The sequence below is a fragment of the Symphalangus syndactylus genome, chromosome 1, assembly GCF_028878055.3.
Source record: "Symphalangus syndactylus isolate Jambi chromosome 1, NHGRI_mSymSyn1-v2.1_pri, whole genome shotgun sequence".
Lineage (NCBI taxonomy): Eukaryota > Metazoa > Chordata > Mammalia > Primates > Hylobatidae > Symphalangus > Symphalangus syndactylus.
Genome location: NC_072423.2, coordinates 40,519,440 through 40,535,181, shown reverse-complemented (window position 1 = coordinate 40,535,181; position 15,742 = coordinate 40,519,440). Strand labels below are relative to the sequence as shown.

The 15,742-nt window shown below is 45.1% G+C and overlaps 1 protein-coding gene across 4 annotated transcripts in view; it reads left to right on the top strand.

Annotated features, from left to right (window-relative positions):
- Positions 1 to 15,742, top strand: part of HAUS1 (HAUS augmin like complex subunit 1) — a 29,271-nt gene that overhangs the window by 144 nt on the left and 13,385 nt on the right. Inside the window, exons 1-2 of one of the 4 annotated variants that reach the window (XM_055233519.2) lie at positions 5,340 to 5,459; positions 6,203 to 6,377. In XM_055233519.2, coding sequence (XP_055089494.1) covers positions 5,430 to 5,459; positions 6,203 to 6,377 — 205 coding nt within the window. In that variant the 5' untranslated portion in view covers positions 5,340 to 5,429. Of the gene's footprint in view, positions 1 to 5,339; positions 5,538 to 6,202; positions 6,378 to 15,742 lie in introns of those variants that run through there. The other 3 variants (XM_055233528.2, XM_063645320.1, XM_063645374.1) reach the window with 3 other exon arrangements.

The following is a 15,742-nucleotide window of genomic DNA, read 5'->3' as shown; positions in this document are numbered from 1 at the left end:
ATAAATAGCTAATACATGCAGAGCTTAATACCTAGGTGATGGGATGAGTTACAGTAAACCACCATGGCACACATTTACCTATGTAACAAACCTGCACGTCCTGGACATGTATCCCGGAATTTTAAATTAAAAAAATATATGAACAATCACAAGGAGGCCTAGAAGAGTCATTGCCAATCCTACTGAGAATGGTCCAGAATCAGAAGTCTTACACCAGGACAGGACGAGGACTCACTTTTTCCTCTGCCAACATCTAGTTTCATGCCGTTGGGAACTCTACTTCTTCATTTGGAGTAAAAGGGAGATGATGAAAAAACACTTTCTATGCTTACCCGGATGGGCTTTTTTTTTTTCTTCACAGAATTACCACACTGAGATTTTTGTGATATATGCAGGATTTGTGTGTGTGCGTGATGCTGGTTATTATGTCATAGTGGACACTTATTAACGTTGCCTTCACTTTTCTATTTTTTTATTTATTTTATTTTATTTAAGACAGGGTCTCACTCTGTTGCCCAGGAAAGAGTGCAGTAGGTTTATCATCATTCATTGCAGCCTCGAATTCCTGGGCTCAAGCAATTCTCCGACCTCAGCCTGCGCCCCTGTGGTCCCACCACCATGCCTGGCTAATATTTTTGTAAAGACGGCGGCGGTGGGCAGGGCGGCCGAGGTGGGGGGGGGGGGGGTGGGTCTCACTATGTTGCCCAGGCTGGTCTCGAACTCCTGGCTTCAAGTGATCCTCCCTCCTCAGCCTCCCAAAGTGCTGGGATTACAGGCGTGAGCCACTGCGCCTGGCCCACTTTCCACTGTTTGCAGAAGCATTTTCAGCTCCATCTCCCAAATCCTGGCTTACACCTAAAACCTGAATTTTGGTGAGGCAAATAAATATCCGGGCTACAAGGGTCATCTCCTGAAACATGGCTTGTAAACACGTGATCAGCCATCCTTTTCTCTAGTATTCTACTAACTTTTCAAGGTAAGCCATGGGGAAATAGAGCAACAGTTCTCCTGGGAATCAGGTAGAAAAAGGCTGTCCAAGCCGGGCGCGGTGGCTCACGCCTGTAATCCCAGCACTTTGGGAGGTCAAGGCGGGTGGATCATCTAAGGTCAGGAGTTTGAGACCAGCTTGGCCAACATGGCAAAACCCCATCTCTACTAAAAATACAAAAATTAGCCAGGCATGGGGGCGGGCATCTGTAATCCCAGCTACTCGGGAGGCTGAGGCAGGAGAATGGCGTGAACCCGGGAGGCGGAGCTTGCAGATCGTGCCACTGCACTCCAGCCTGGGCGACAGAGCGAGACTCCGTCTCAAAAAAAAAAAAAAAAAAAAAAGAACAAATAGAACAAATAGATGGTTAGAGGTTTCATTTTTGTAAAAGAGAAATGTAGCCAGGAACAGTGGCTCATACCTGTAATCCCAACACGTTGGGAGGCCAAGATGAGAGGTTCACTTGAGCCCAGGAGTTTGGGGCTGCAGTGAACTGTGATCACACCAGAACACTCCAGCCTGGGCAACAAAGCAAGACCCTATATCAAAACAAAAAACAAAAAAAGAGAACTGTTACATATTGTTCTTTAAGAAAGTTCATTGTCACTAGTAAGGTTTTGGAGACCTGGCAAGTTTTGACTGGCAAGTAATGGCAACTAGGTAAAACGATTCTTAGAGTCACTGCAGGTTGTTTTTAGCAGCTAATTAGATAAAACTGGTTTAGGTCGGCTGGGCACGGTGGCTCACGCCTGTAATCCCAGCGCTTTGGGAGGCCGAGGAGGGTGGATCACCTGAGGTCAGGAGTTCGAGACCAGCCTGACCAACATGATGAAACCCCGTCTCTGCTAAAAATACAAAAATTAGCTGGTTATGTTGGCAGCTGCCTGTAATCCCAGCTACTTGGGAGGCTGAGGCAGGAGAATCACATGAACCTGGAGGCGGAGGCTGCAGTGAGCCGAAATCATGCCATTGCATTCCAGCCTGGGCAACAGAGTGAGACTCCATCTCAAAACAAACAAACAAACAAACAAAACTGGTTTAGGTTATAGCAGGCAGTTTAGGTTATAGTGGGCAGTATATAACCTAAACCAGGTATATAAACTGGTTTAGGTTATAGCGGGCAGTTTCAGCAGCCAGGCTTACAGATAATTACATTTTTGGAGCAATGTTATGTGCCCTGAGTGCTTTTTTTTTCCCTTTACCTCTCGACACTGTTTTAGTTGGGGATGACAAGAATGACCCAATCAACTTTCACAAGCTAACAGGAAAAAATATGGTTTCTAAAAACAACAAGGCTGGGCATGGTGGCCCACGCATGTAATCCTACCACATTGGGAGGCCAAGGCGGGCAGATCGCCTGAGGTCAGGAGTTCAAGACCAGCCTGGCCAACATGGCAAAACCCTGTCTCTACTAAAAATTCAAAAATTAGCTGGGGGTGGTGGTGCATGCCTGTAACCCCAGCTACTCAGGAGGCTGAAGAAGGAGAATTGCTTGAACCCAGGAGGTGGAGGTTGCAGTGAGCCAGGTGGAGGTTGCAGTGAGCCAAGATTGCGCCTCTGCACTTCAGCATGCGCGACAGGAGTGAGACTCCATCTCAAAACAACAACAACAACAACAACAACAAAATTAGCCGGCATGGTGGCTCACACCTGTAATCCCAGCACTTTGGAAGGCTGAGGCAGGTTGATCACTTGAAGTCAGGAGTTCAAGATGAGTCTGGCCAACATATCGAGATCCCCGCACCCCCTGCCCCATCTTTAGCTGGGCATGGTGGCACATGCCTGTAATCCCAGCTATTTAGGAGGCTGAGGCATGAGAATCACTTAAACCTGGGAGATGGAGGTTGCAGTGACCACTGCACTCCAGCCTGGGCAACACAGTGAGATTCTGTCTCAAAAAAAAAAAAAAAAAAAAAAAGAGTCCGGGCATGGTGGCTCATGCCTGTAATCCCAGCACGTTGGGAGGCCGCGGTGGGCCGATCATGAGGTCAGGAGATCGAGACCATCCTGGCTAACATGGTGAAACCCCGTCTCTACTAAAAGTACAAAAACTTAGCCGGGTGTGGTGGCGGGCACCTGTAGTCCCAGCTACTCGGGAGGCTGAGGCAGGAGAATGGCGTGAACCCAGGAGGCGGAGCTTGCAGGGAGCCGAGATCGCTCAACTGCACTCCAGCCTGGGCAACAGCACAAGACTCTGTCTCAAAAAAAAAAAAAAAATTGCAGGGATATTTTGTAAAATTTGTAGTGATAAAAGTGGACAAAAGACATAAAGATAACTTTTTTTGCCCCATACTGAAGGGCTGCACCAGTTTATCTGAAATTTGGTTACAGAGCAGAGATATATTTAGTTTTTGTTTTGTTTTGTTTTTTGAGGTGGATTCTCACTCTGTCACCCAGGCTGGAGTGCAGTGTCTCAATCTCAGCTCACTGCAAACTCTGCCTCCAGGGTTCAAGTGATTCTATTGCCTCAGCCTCCCAAGTAGCTGGGATTACAGGCACATGCCACCACGCCCGGCTAATTTTTGTATTTTTAGTAGAGATGAGGTTTTGCCATGTTGGCCAGGCTGGTCTTGAACTCCTGACCTCAGGTGATCCACCTGCCTCGGCCTCCCAAAGTGCTCAGAATATAGGCATGAGGCACCACACCCAGTCAGAGCAGAGATATGTTTGAAGCAAAAAGAATAAGCAAGACAGGCTGGGTGTGGTGCCTCATGCTTGTAATCCCAGCACTTTGAGAGGCCCAAGTGGGAGCATCACTCGAGGCCAGGAGTTCAAAAACAGCCTGGGCAACATAGTGAGACCCTCTTTCTACAAAAAATACAAAAGTTAGCTAGGTGTGGTGGTGCACGCCTATAGTCCCAGCTACTCAGGAGGCTGAAGCGGGAGGATTGCTTGAGCCCAGGAATTCAAGGTTTCAGTGAACTATGATCACCACTATACTCCAGCCTGGACGAAAGAGCAAGACCCTGTCTCTAAAAATAAAATAAAATAAATAATAAATAAGCTTGGCTTGCTAGTAAGTTTCCTTTGAAAAGAAAATCATTTTAGGCTGGGCGTGTTGGCTCACACCTGTAATCCTAGCTCTTTGAGAGGCCGAGGCAGGCAGATCACTTGAGGTCAGGAGTTTGAGACCAGCCTGATCAACATGGTAAAACCCCCCGCTCTACTAAAAATAAAAAAATTATCTGTGCATGCTAGCACAAGCCTGTAATCCCAGCTACTAGAGAGGCTGAGACAGAAGAATTGCTTGAGCCCGGGGGACGGGGAGGTGGAGGTCGCAGTGAGCCAAGATGATGTCACTGCACTCCAGCCTGGGCAACAGAGAAACACTCCATCTCAAAAAGAAAAGAAAAGGCTGGGTGCAGTGGCTCACGCCTGTAATCCCAGCACTTTGGGAAGCCGAGGCTGGCGGATCACCTGAAGTCAGGAGTTCGAGACCAGGCTGGCCAACCTGATGAGATCCCATCTCTACTAAGATACAAAAAATTAGCTGGGCGTGGTGATGCACACCTGTAATCCCAGCTACTCGGGAGGCTGAGGCAGAAGAATCGCTTGAACCCGGGAAGCAGAGGTTGCAGTGAGCCGACAGCCAAGATTGTGCCACTGCCCTTCAGCCTGAACAACAGAGACTCCGTCTCAAAAAAAAAAAAAAAAAAAAGCTGGGCGCGCTGGCTCACATCTGTAATCCCAGCACTTTGGGAGGCCGAGGTGGGCGGATCATGAGGTTAGGAGTTCGAGACCAGCCTGGCCAATATGGTGAAACCCCGTCTCTACTAAAAACACAAAAATTAGCCAGGCATGGTGGTGCTTGCTTGTAGTCCCAGCTACTTGGGAGGCTGAGACAGTAGAATCGCTTGAACCCGGGAGGCAGAGGTTGCAGTGAGCCAAGATCATGCCACTGCACTCCAGCCTGGGCAACAAAGCAAGACTCCGTCTCAAAAAAAAAAAAAAAAAAAGTCCCCAGTTTTTAGGTTGGGGGAACTAACGGATCAGGTTAAGATTGCCTCAGCTCATATTGCCAGGGTAGAATATAAATTCTGAGTGGATGCAATCAATGTGGAAGAAACACAAACATTTTGCTAACCAAGAACCAAACGTTTCAAGTACTTTTTTTTAACGACAAGTGATTCAAACAAGAAATAAAAATAAAAGAAAGAAAAAACAACCTGGTTCTAGGCGGCTCTATCTCTCGTAGTGGAGATTATACCGCGGAAGGCGGGAAGAGCTGGGAAGTGGCAAGGAAGCGAGGCTTGCAATGCCAGAGCCTTGGACCAGCCTTGCACAGAGGCTTAACGGCCAGGAGTCTCAGGAAAAACCACAACTCCCAGAAACCCCGGGCCCGGCGAGAGGCGGGTGCCAACGGCGTATGGGCGGGGCCTAGGGAGTGAGCGGGGCGCATCTCCCGCTAGGAGTTCCTAGTAAAGTGGCTGGAGCTGCAGCTATGGAGACGCAGGAGGAGAGAGAAACGCAGGTGCTGGGGCGGGAATGGGGATCGTTCGCCTCCTGGAAAACGCGTTTTTGACACCCCCGCACCGCCAGTGGGTCTCCTGTGCGCGCCACGTCTACTTTTCTCTCCCCTATTCCACACATCCGTCTTTTAGTGCCGCCGTCACTATCTGCAAACCCCCCGTGCTTAGACCCTCCGGAAGGCCTTTCCCTTCCTGCCCGGGCCTCCCCTTGTTTGGATCTGGCCCGGGAGAGGCGTTTAGCAGCCCGTGTCAACAGACTCTGGAATGGGACTTATGAAGCCAAACCCGCCTTCCGGTTCGCTGCTCAGCCCGGCTGCTTCCACATCTGAGCTGCTTCCGCGCCCTGCATCCCAACACTGGGAGCCTCCCCGCGCGGCGGGGCTTCTGGTGATCGAGGGACAATTGCTTTTTTCAGACCATGCACGGTCTAATAATGCGTAGGCATTATTATGGTCTATTAAGCTTTAGGGTTTTTCAAGCGAGGCAAATTGTTAGCCTGTACTGCTTTTGCAGATTTGGAAAAGAACGGATTGTTCTCTGGTAATTTTCAGTATTGTACATTTCTTTGTGTACTTGCTCACTTTTTATTTCCTGATATCTAGTATCTCCCTAAAGACAAGTGAGGTTGTGAAGTAGGACTCCAAAATAGTCACAGAAAGCATTTAGTTTGCTTTTGATCACTTCTTTGTCATATTCTCATCGAGCCATCACAGTAAACAAAGCTTATTTGTCTTTTAATGGTTAGGTTGCTGCGTGGTTAAAAAAAATATTTGGAGATCATCCCATTCCACAGTATGAGGTGAACCCACGGACCACAGAGATTTTACATCACCTTTCAGAACGCAACAGGATCCGGGACAGGGATGTCTACCTGGTAATAGAAGACTTGAAGCAGAAAGCAAGTGAATACGAGTCAGAAGGTGAGATTAAGTCCAGGGTTTTGAACGAGAATAAAGAGAGGTAACCAAGTTTTATAACACTAAAGAATACAGGATTAATTTACTATAGACTACTTGTTTTGCTCCTTTATTTTTCCCAGATTTTCTTCCACTCTGTTATAGTAGTAACTTTCTTTTTTATTGTTTTATGTTTATATATATATATGCATATGTATGTGTGTGTATATATATATATATTTTAGACAATCTTGCTCTGTCGCCCAGGCTGGAGTGCAGTGGTGTGATCTCAGCTCACTGCAACCTCCATCTCCTGGGTTCAAGCGATTCTCATGCCTCAGCCTCCCAAGTAGCTGGGACTACAGGCCTGCACCACCACACCTGGCTAATTTTTGTGTTTTAGTAAAGACAGGGTTTCACCATATTGGCCAGGTTGGTCTCGAACTCCTGACTTCAGGTGATCCGCCTGCCTCAGCCTCCCAAAGTGGTAGGATTAGAGGCATGAGCCACCCTGCCTGGCCAGTAGTAATTCTCTAAACAATAAATGTTATTATACTAAATATCTTATTGGTACTCTGATAGCAAAACAGTAAGCCTTAAAAGAGTCTAAACTCGTTAGCCTGACACACAAGGTGCCTTGTGGTTTTTTACTTACCTATCTGGTCTGTTTCCAGTCTCCATAATTTAGTCATACGGACCTATCAGGACACCTGAGGTGGTGGCCATGAAATGTGAGACCTGGACAAAATTACTCTATGACTACATATCAGGAGATTGCATTAGAATTTTCTGCTGGGCATATATAGTTTGAAAAAGTGCATTCAAGGCCGGGCATGGTGGCTCATGCCTATAATCCCAGCACTTTGGGAGGCCGAGGCGGGCGGATCACGAGGTCAGGAGATTGAGACCATCCTGGCTAACACGGTGAAACTCCGTCTCTACTAAAAATACAAAAAATTAGCGGGGCGTGGTGGCAGGCGCCTGTAGTTCCAGCTACTGGGAAGGCTGAGGCCGGAGAATGGCGTGATCCCAGGAGGTGGAGCTTGCAGTGAGCCGAGACCGCACCACTGCACTCCAGCCTAGGTGACAGAGCAAGACTACGTCTCAAAAAAAAAATAAAAAATAAAAAAATAAAAAGTGCATTCAAGATGCCTATTGTTTTCATAATACAAACCACAAAAGTAAAGACTGACAAAAATCTTTTTAGATACGAGAATACACCAAAGAGAGGAAGTGAGGCCTGCATTTGCCCTATATTTAATCAGATGTATGGTATTTGTTACATATGATATTTTGAATATAGTGCAGTTTATTTCCAGTTTTCTTTTAAAAATTAATATACAGCAGGGCCAGGTGCAGTGGCTCACGCCTGTAATCCCAGCACTTTGGGAGGCCAAGGTGGGCGGATCACTTGAGGCCAGGAGTTTGAGACCAGCCTGGCCAAGATGGTAAAACTCCGTCTCTACTAAAAATACAAAAATTAGCCAGGTGTGGTGGTATGTGCCTGTAATCCCAGCTACTTGGGATCCTGAGGCAGGAGAAATGCTTGAACCTGGGAGGTGGAGGCTGAAGTGAGCAGGTATCACACCACTGCACTCCAGTCTGGGCAACAGAGTGAGACTCTGTCTCAAAAAAAAAAAAGAAATAAAAAAAATTAATTAAAAATTAACATATGGTAAAATTGACTTTTTTTTTGAGACGGAGTCTTTCTCTGTCCCCCAGGCTGGAGTGCACTGGCGTGATCTCGGCTGACTGCAAGCTCCGCCTCCCGGGTTCACGCCATTTTCCTGCCTCAGCCTAGTAGCTGGGATTACAGGCGCCCACCACCACGCCTGGCTAATTTTTTGTATTTTTAGTAGAGACGGGGTTTCACCGTGTTAGCCAGGATGGTCTCGATCTCCTGACCTCGTGATCCGCCCGCCTCGGCCTCCCAAAGTGCTGGGATTACAGGCTTGAGCCACTGCACCCAGCCTGACTTTTTATTTTTGTGTACCATTTTAATACACTTAGAGTGTAGAACCACTCCCACAATCTGAAATCACACAATCAGTATGCAGAACAGTTCCATCACCCCAAAAACCTCCCCTGTGCCACTCCTTTATAGCCATATTCTCCCATATATGTGCTTTTAAAATTGTCTTATTTTTAAATGATTTTATTTTTGTAATTATTAAAATACAGTACAGAGAAAGGGACTTGGAGCCCAGAAAAATCTCATTTTATAAGAGCTTTCTTTTTTGTCTATCATATACTGTAGCCAAAAATCTAAGGATTTCAAAGTAAAATTATTTATGTCTGTCCTTAAATACCTTTCAGGGTGATACATATTAAATAACAAATGTTCTAACGTATGCAAAATTTTAACACAATTTTTATGTTTAGGTATCTAGAAGAGCATTGTCACCATTGATATCTGATAACTCTATGCATCATTACTTTTCCAAGTTTTTCCTTCTTTTATACAGTGAAAGTGTTGAGCAGAAAATGAAAAATATGTGGAACTTTATAGCAAGTGTACATTGATATGTATTGGTAAAGAGTTTCGGCTTCCTCCATTTGCGATTCTAAAAACTGAGTAGTAATGCCGTCTATAGCTCACTGGACTTGAATGACCTTTGAGTTAAAAATAATCCAAATCATTTTTTAGGTGCAGTTTTTTGTTTGTTTGTTTGTTTGTTTGAGACAGAGTCTTGCTGTCGCCCAGGCTGGAGTGCAGTGGCGCGATCTCGGCTCACTGCAGGCTCCGCCCACTGGGGTTCACGCCATTCTCCTGCCTCAGCCTCCCGAGTAGCTGGGACTACAGGCACCCGCCACCTCGCCTGGCTAATTTTTTGTATTTTTAGTAGAGACGGGGTTTCACTGTGTTAGCCAGGATGGTCTCGATCTCCTGACCTCGTGATCCACCTGCCTCGGCCTCCCAAAGTGCTGGGATTACAGGCGTGAGCCACCGCGCCTGGCCTAGGTGCAGTTTTTATTTCTGCAAAGCACAGTTCTTTACAGCACACGAGATTGGAACATTTTGGAAATATTTGCAGGAATTGGGAAAGGACATAAAACTTTTAGATGAAGTTTTGTTGTTGTCGTTGTTGTTGTTTTTTATAGTGGAGAGACAGAGTCTTCCTGTTTTGCTCAGGCTGGTCTTGAACTCCTGGGTTCAAGTGATCCTCCCACCTCAGCCTACCAAGTAGCTGGGATTATAGGTGCACACCACGTGCCTGGCTGTATGAAGATTTTTAATCATGAGGAATATAAATGAAACTATTGAAACTATTCATTCTTCATGCCACCTGTTTGTCACTTGAGGAGGCAAATGAGAAGACATTGCCCTGGTTAGAACCTCCAATACAATGTTGGATAGAATTGGCAAGTGCAGACTCCTTGTCTTGTCCCTAATCCTAGACAAGAGAGAATCCAGTCTTCACCATTAAGTGTAATGTTAGCTGTGGGATTTTTGTAGACACCCTTTGTCAAGTTGAGGGAATTTACTTCTTTTTTTTTTTTTTTTTTTTGGTAACAGAGTCTCACTCTGTTGCTAATTTTGTATTTTTACTAGAGACAGTGTTTCACCGTGTTGCTCAGGCTGGTCTTAAACTTCTGACCCTGCCTCAGCCTCCCAAAGTGCTGCGATTTATAGGCGTGAGCAGCCACTCCTGGCCCACTCTTATTTTTATTATTTCATTCCTTCGGCTTGCTTTAGGTTTAGTCTGCTCTTCTTTTTTCAGTGTCTTAAAATGGAAAGTTAGGCTATTGATTTGAGATCGTTCTTCTTTCTTAAAATAGGAATTTACAAGTATAAATTTCCCTCTACATACCGTTTGCAATGTATTTCATAAGTTTTGTTGCATTGTACCTTCATTTTCATTCATCTCAAAGTATTTTCTAATGTGTTTGATTTCATCTTTACCTGTTGGTTATTAGGAGTGTGTTGTTTAATTCCACTTTGTATTAGTCCATTCTCAAACTGCTATAATGAACTACCTGAGACTGGGTATAAAGAAAAGAGGTTTAGTTGGCTCACAGTTCCACATGGCTGAGGAGGCCTCAGGAAACTTACAATCATGGTTGAAGGTGAAGGGGAAGCAAGGCACGTCTTACTCACTATGCCAGAGCAGGAGAGAGAGACAGAGGGCACGAAGCTGGAAGTGCCACACTTTTAAACCATCAGATCTGGTGAGAACTCACTATCACGAGAACAGTAAGGGGGAAGTCCGCCCCCATGATCTAATCACCTTCCACCAGTCCCCTTCCCTACACGTGGGGATTACAATTCAACATGAGATTTAGGTGGGGACACGGAGACAAACTATATCACACATATTTGTGAATTTCCTAAATTTCTTTCTGTTGTGATTTCTCATTTCATTTCATTATGACCAGAGAATACCTTGCATTATTTTGATCCTTTTAAATGTATTGACATTTTTTTTATGGCCCAGCATAAAGCTGTTCTTTCCTGAAGAGTGTTCCATGTGCCCTTGAGAAGTATGTATATTCTCTTGTTGGGTGGAGTATTCTTTTTCTTTTCTTTTTTTTTTCCTCCCGTGACAGAGTCATGCTCTGTTGCCCAGGCTGGAGTGCTTTGGTGCGACCTCAGCTCACTGCAACCTCCGCCTCTCGGGTTCAAGCAATTCTCCTGACTCAGCCTCCTGAATAGCTAGGATTACAGGTGCATGCCACCACGCTCAGGTAATTTTTGTATTCCTAGTAGAGACTGGGTTTCACCATGTTGGCCACACTGGTCTCAAACTCCTGACCTCATGATCCATCCACCTCAGCCTCCCAAAGTGCTGGGATTGTAGGTGTGAGCCACCACGCCCTGCCTCAGTTGCTTTTTTAATCAGTTAAGGGAAGAAAGTAGAAAAAATATGCATGTATGCTCTCTTTATAATTCCATAGTTACCATTACTTACAGTCTTTGTTTTTTCATGTGCATTCAGATTACCATTTGGGGCTATTTGATTTCAGCCTACAAAACTTCCCTTAGTTCTTGTAAGTTGAGTCTGCTAGCAACAGATTCTCTCAGTATTTTTCTATCTAGCAGACTTTATTTTGTCCTCTTTTTTTTTTTTTTTTGACACAGAGTCTTGCTCTGTCACCCAGGCTGATGTGCAATGGCATGATCATAGCTCACTGCAGCCTCGAACTTCTGGGCTCAAGTGATCCCCCTGCCTCAGCCTCCCAAGTAGATAGGACTACAGGTGTGAATCACCATGCCCAGCTTATTTTTTAAAGTTTTGTTGTTGTTGTTGTTGTTGTTGTTTTTAGATGGAGTTTCACTCTTGTTGCCCAGGCTGGAGTGCAATGGCGCAATCTCGGCTCACTGCAACCTCCACCTTCTGGGTTCAAGTGATTCTTCTGCCTCAGCTTCCCAGTAGCTGGGATTACAGGCATGAGCCACCACACCTGGCTAATTTTGTATTTTTAGTAGCGGCAGGGTTTCATCATGTTGGCCAGGCTGGTCTTGAACTCCTAACCTCAGGTGATCCACCCATCTGACCTCTCAAAGTGCTGGGATTACAGGCGTGAGTCACCGACCTGGCCTTTCAAATTTTTTTGTAGAGGTGGGATCTCGCTATTTTGCCTAAGCTGTGCCTTCATTTTTTAAAGGTAGTTTTGCTAGGTGTAGGGTTCTTGGTTGAAGATTTTTTTCTGTTTGAGCACTTTGAATGTGTTATTTCACTGTCTTCTGGCCTACATTATTTCACCAAGAAGTCAGCATTAATCTTACTGGGGTTTCTTTGTAAGTAACAGGTAGTTTTTCTCTTGCTGCTTTCAAGATTTTCTTTTTTTTTTTTTTTGAGATGGAGTTGCCCAGGCTGGAGTGCAGTGGCACATTCTCAGCTCACTGCAACCTCTGCCTTCCGGGTTCAAGCGATTCTTCTGCCTCAGCCTCCTGGGTAGCGGGGACTACAGGTGCAGGCTACCACACCTGGCTAATTTTTTGGTATTTTTAGTAGAAACAGGGTTTCACCGTGTTAGCCAGAATGGTCTTGATCTCCTGATCCATCCACCTCGGCCTCTCAAAATGCTGGGATTACAAGCGTAAGCCAATGCACCCGGCCTCAAGATTTTCTTTTACTTCAGCATTTTTTACTCTGATATGTCTGTTTGTAGTTCTCTTTACATTTATTTTACTTGGATTTGTTGAGCTTCCTGAATGTGTATATTATTGCTTTTGAATGAGCATGGTAAATTTTCAGCATTGTTTCTTGTTATATTATTAATATTATTTTTGAGACAGAGTCTCACTCTGTCGCCCAGGCTGGAGTACAGGAGTGTGATCTCGGCTCACTGCCACCTCTGCCTCCCCAGCTCAAGCAATTCTGTCTCAGCCTCCTGAGTAGCTGGGCTTACAGGCATATGTCACCACACCTGGCTAATTTTTGTATTTTTAGTAGAGACGGGGTTTCACCATGTTGGCCAGGCTGGTTTTGAACTCCTGGCCTCAAGGGATCCTCCCACCTCAGCCTCCCAAAGTGCTAGGATTACAGGCGTGAGCCACAGCGCCCAGCCTAATTTTTGTATTTTTAATAGAGATAGGGTTTCACCATGTTGGCCAGGCTGGTCTTGAACCCCTGACCTCAAGTGATCTGCCTGCCTTGGCCTCCCAAAGTGCTGAGATTACAGGCATTAACCACTGCACCCAGCTAATTTCTTGTTATATTATTTTCACTTCTTTCTCTTTTCTCTCCTTCTGGTACTCCCATTATGCGTATGTTGGTATGCTTAATGGTGTTCCACATTTCTCTGTGGCTCTTTTCATTTTCTTTTCATTTTTTTTTTTTTTTTTTTTTTTGAGATGGAGTCTTGCCCTGTTGCCCAGGCTGGAGTGCAATGGCACAATCTCAGCTCACTGCAACCTCCGCCTCCCAAGTTCAAGCTATTCTCCTGCCTCAGCCTCCTGAGTAGCTGGGATTAGAGGCACGTGCCACCACACCCCACTAATTTTTTGTATCTTTAGTAGAGATGGGGATTCACCATGTTGGCCAGGCTGGTCTTGATCTCCTGACCTCGTGATCTGCCAGCTTTGTCCTCCCAAAGTGCTGGGATTACAGGTGTGAACTACCGCACCTGGCTTTCATTTTCCTTTATTCTTTTTTTCTCTGTTCTTTGGCTTCCATATATATATATATATATATATATATATATATATGTATGTATTATATATTAAATATATATATTTATTTACATATATATATATATACATATATATTTATATTTTTTGAGACAGGATCTCAGTCTGTTGCCCGGGCTGGAGCAGTGGCAGAATCTCAGCTCACTGCAGCCTTCACCTTCTGGGTCCAAGCGATTTTTGTGCCTCAGTCTCCCAAGTAGCTGGGACTACAGGCGTGCAACACTATGCCTGGCCAAATTTTGTATTTTTAGTAAAGATGGGGTTTCACCATGTTGCCCAGGCTGGTCTCAAACTCCTGACCTCAAGTGATCTGCCTGCCTCGGCCTCCCAAAGTGCTGGGATTACAGGCGTGAGCCACCATGCCCAGCCCATGATATCTTTTGATCTATCTTCAAGTTCACTTATTCTTTCTTCTGCCACTGCAAATCTAGTGTTAATTCTCTTTAGTGAATTTTTCAGTTCAGTTATTCCACTCTAGAATTCCCATTTAGTTCTTTTCTTACAATTTCTTTCTCTTCATTGATATTCTTTATTTGATGCAACATTGTCATCTTACCTCATGTTCCTTCTTTAATTTGGTTTCCTTTAATTCTGTGAACATGCTTATTATGGATATTTGAAGTTTTTCCTGATAAAGCCAACATCTGGTCATTCTCACAGGCAGCTTCTGTTGCTTGCTTTTTTCTATTACAGTTCCTTTCTTATTCTTTGCATTCCTCTTTTTTTGTTGTTGTTGTTGTTGTTGTTGCTGGAAACTGGACATTTCAGACATGTTGTATACTTGCTAGGTACTAACCTTACTTCCTCCTGTTGTTGTTATTGGCTTACCTGTCTGATTGCTAGCTGGATTATTTTAATGAAGTCTGTTTATCTCCAACAGTGTTAAACTCCTGATGTTGCTCTTCAGGGAGACACATACTTGAGTATCCCCAAGGTCACTCTGAGTTGACAGTGTTTGGGTCAAGCTGAGTTCCTCTCTTTCACTGAGCACACCTGACTGTAAAATTCCACTAATTGACAGCTGTTGTTTTCAACAATGCCCTGGGCATAAACTGCTCTACAAGCAATTCCAATCAAATTCTAGCTCCCTTAGAGGAATAGTTTCTGAGGTCAGTTAGATATTTGTTTTATCTTCTGGATGGCTCTCCTAGATGTCTTACTCACTACAAACTAACTGGCCTACAGTTTAGCCTCTATCTTGAATCTGCTCCCAATTTCTTTGACCACAACTTCTACTCTTTTTGAGATTGCCCTTGGGCTTGAACCTCTCTAAGCTCTGTTGCAAATGTAGTCAGTTCCTTTGGGAAGAGATGGAGAGCCATCTGTTTTATGACTTGCTTTTCCCGTGAGGCAAAATCTCTGAGCCCAGCCTCTGGAGTTGGGGTTGGAGGTAGGTGGGGAAAATGTCAAGTTTCTCACTGAGTGATATGCCAGCTATAGGAACTGCTTGGTAGAGAGGGAGTGCGGCAGCCTTAGGTCCTCTTGGCTTGCCTCTCCTGGTGTGGAACCACCACCTCACTAGCCAGAGCAAGGGCCATTGGGACTCCAGTATTAGCTTGCCTTACTCAAGGAGCTTCCATTCCAAGAGCAGTGGCTGGCAGACCCACCTCTCAACCACATCCCCCTGGGACTTGGACGCAGTAGCAGATAGCTAGTGGCAGGATGAAAAACACTAAAGTCTTGCTTCTCCCAGGAAGAAAGCCTTTTAGCTGGGAGCTGGGAGCAAAGAAAGCCCTATGTTGACTGCAGCAGTCTGGAGTGGAGTCTCCGCCTCAGCGAGCTGGAAGGGAGGAGGGAGGGAGGAGTCTTGGTTCAAATACCACAAATTCTCAGTGTCCTTACTGAGTTTTTATAGATTTTATTGAATAGTTGTTTCTTCATTTGCTCTGTACCCTTAGGACCATTTTTAGAGGCTTTAAATGGTTGGATTTGTTCTTTCTTCTAATTTTCACCAGTTTCACAGAAGAGCAGGTCAGCCCAACTCCCACACTATTATGCTGGAAGTTGATCTCCTGGTCAATTGAATTTTGACAAGGGTGTAACAAGACAATTCAACGGAGAAAACAATAGCCTTTTCAACAAAGGGACAACTGGATATCCACATGCTCAAGAATGAAGTTGGACTCAAACTCACACAAAATAGAAGAATTCTCTCAAAATGAATAAAGAGCCTAAAAAGGCCAGGCACGGTGTAATCCCAGCACTTTGGGAGGCCGAGGTGGGTGGATCACCTGAGGTCAGGAGTTTGAGACCA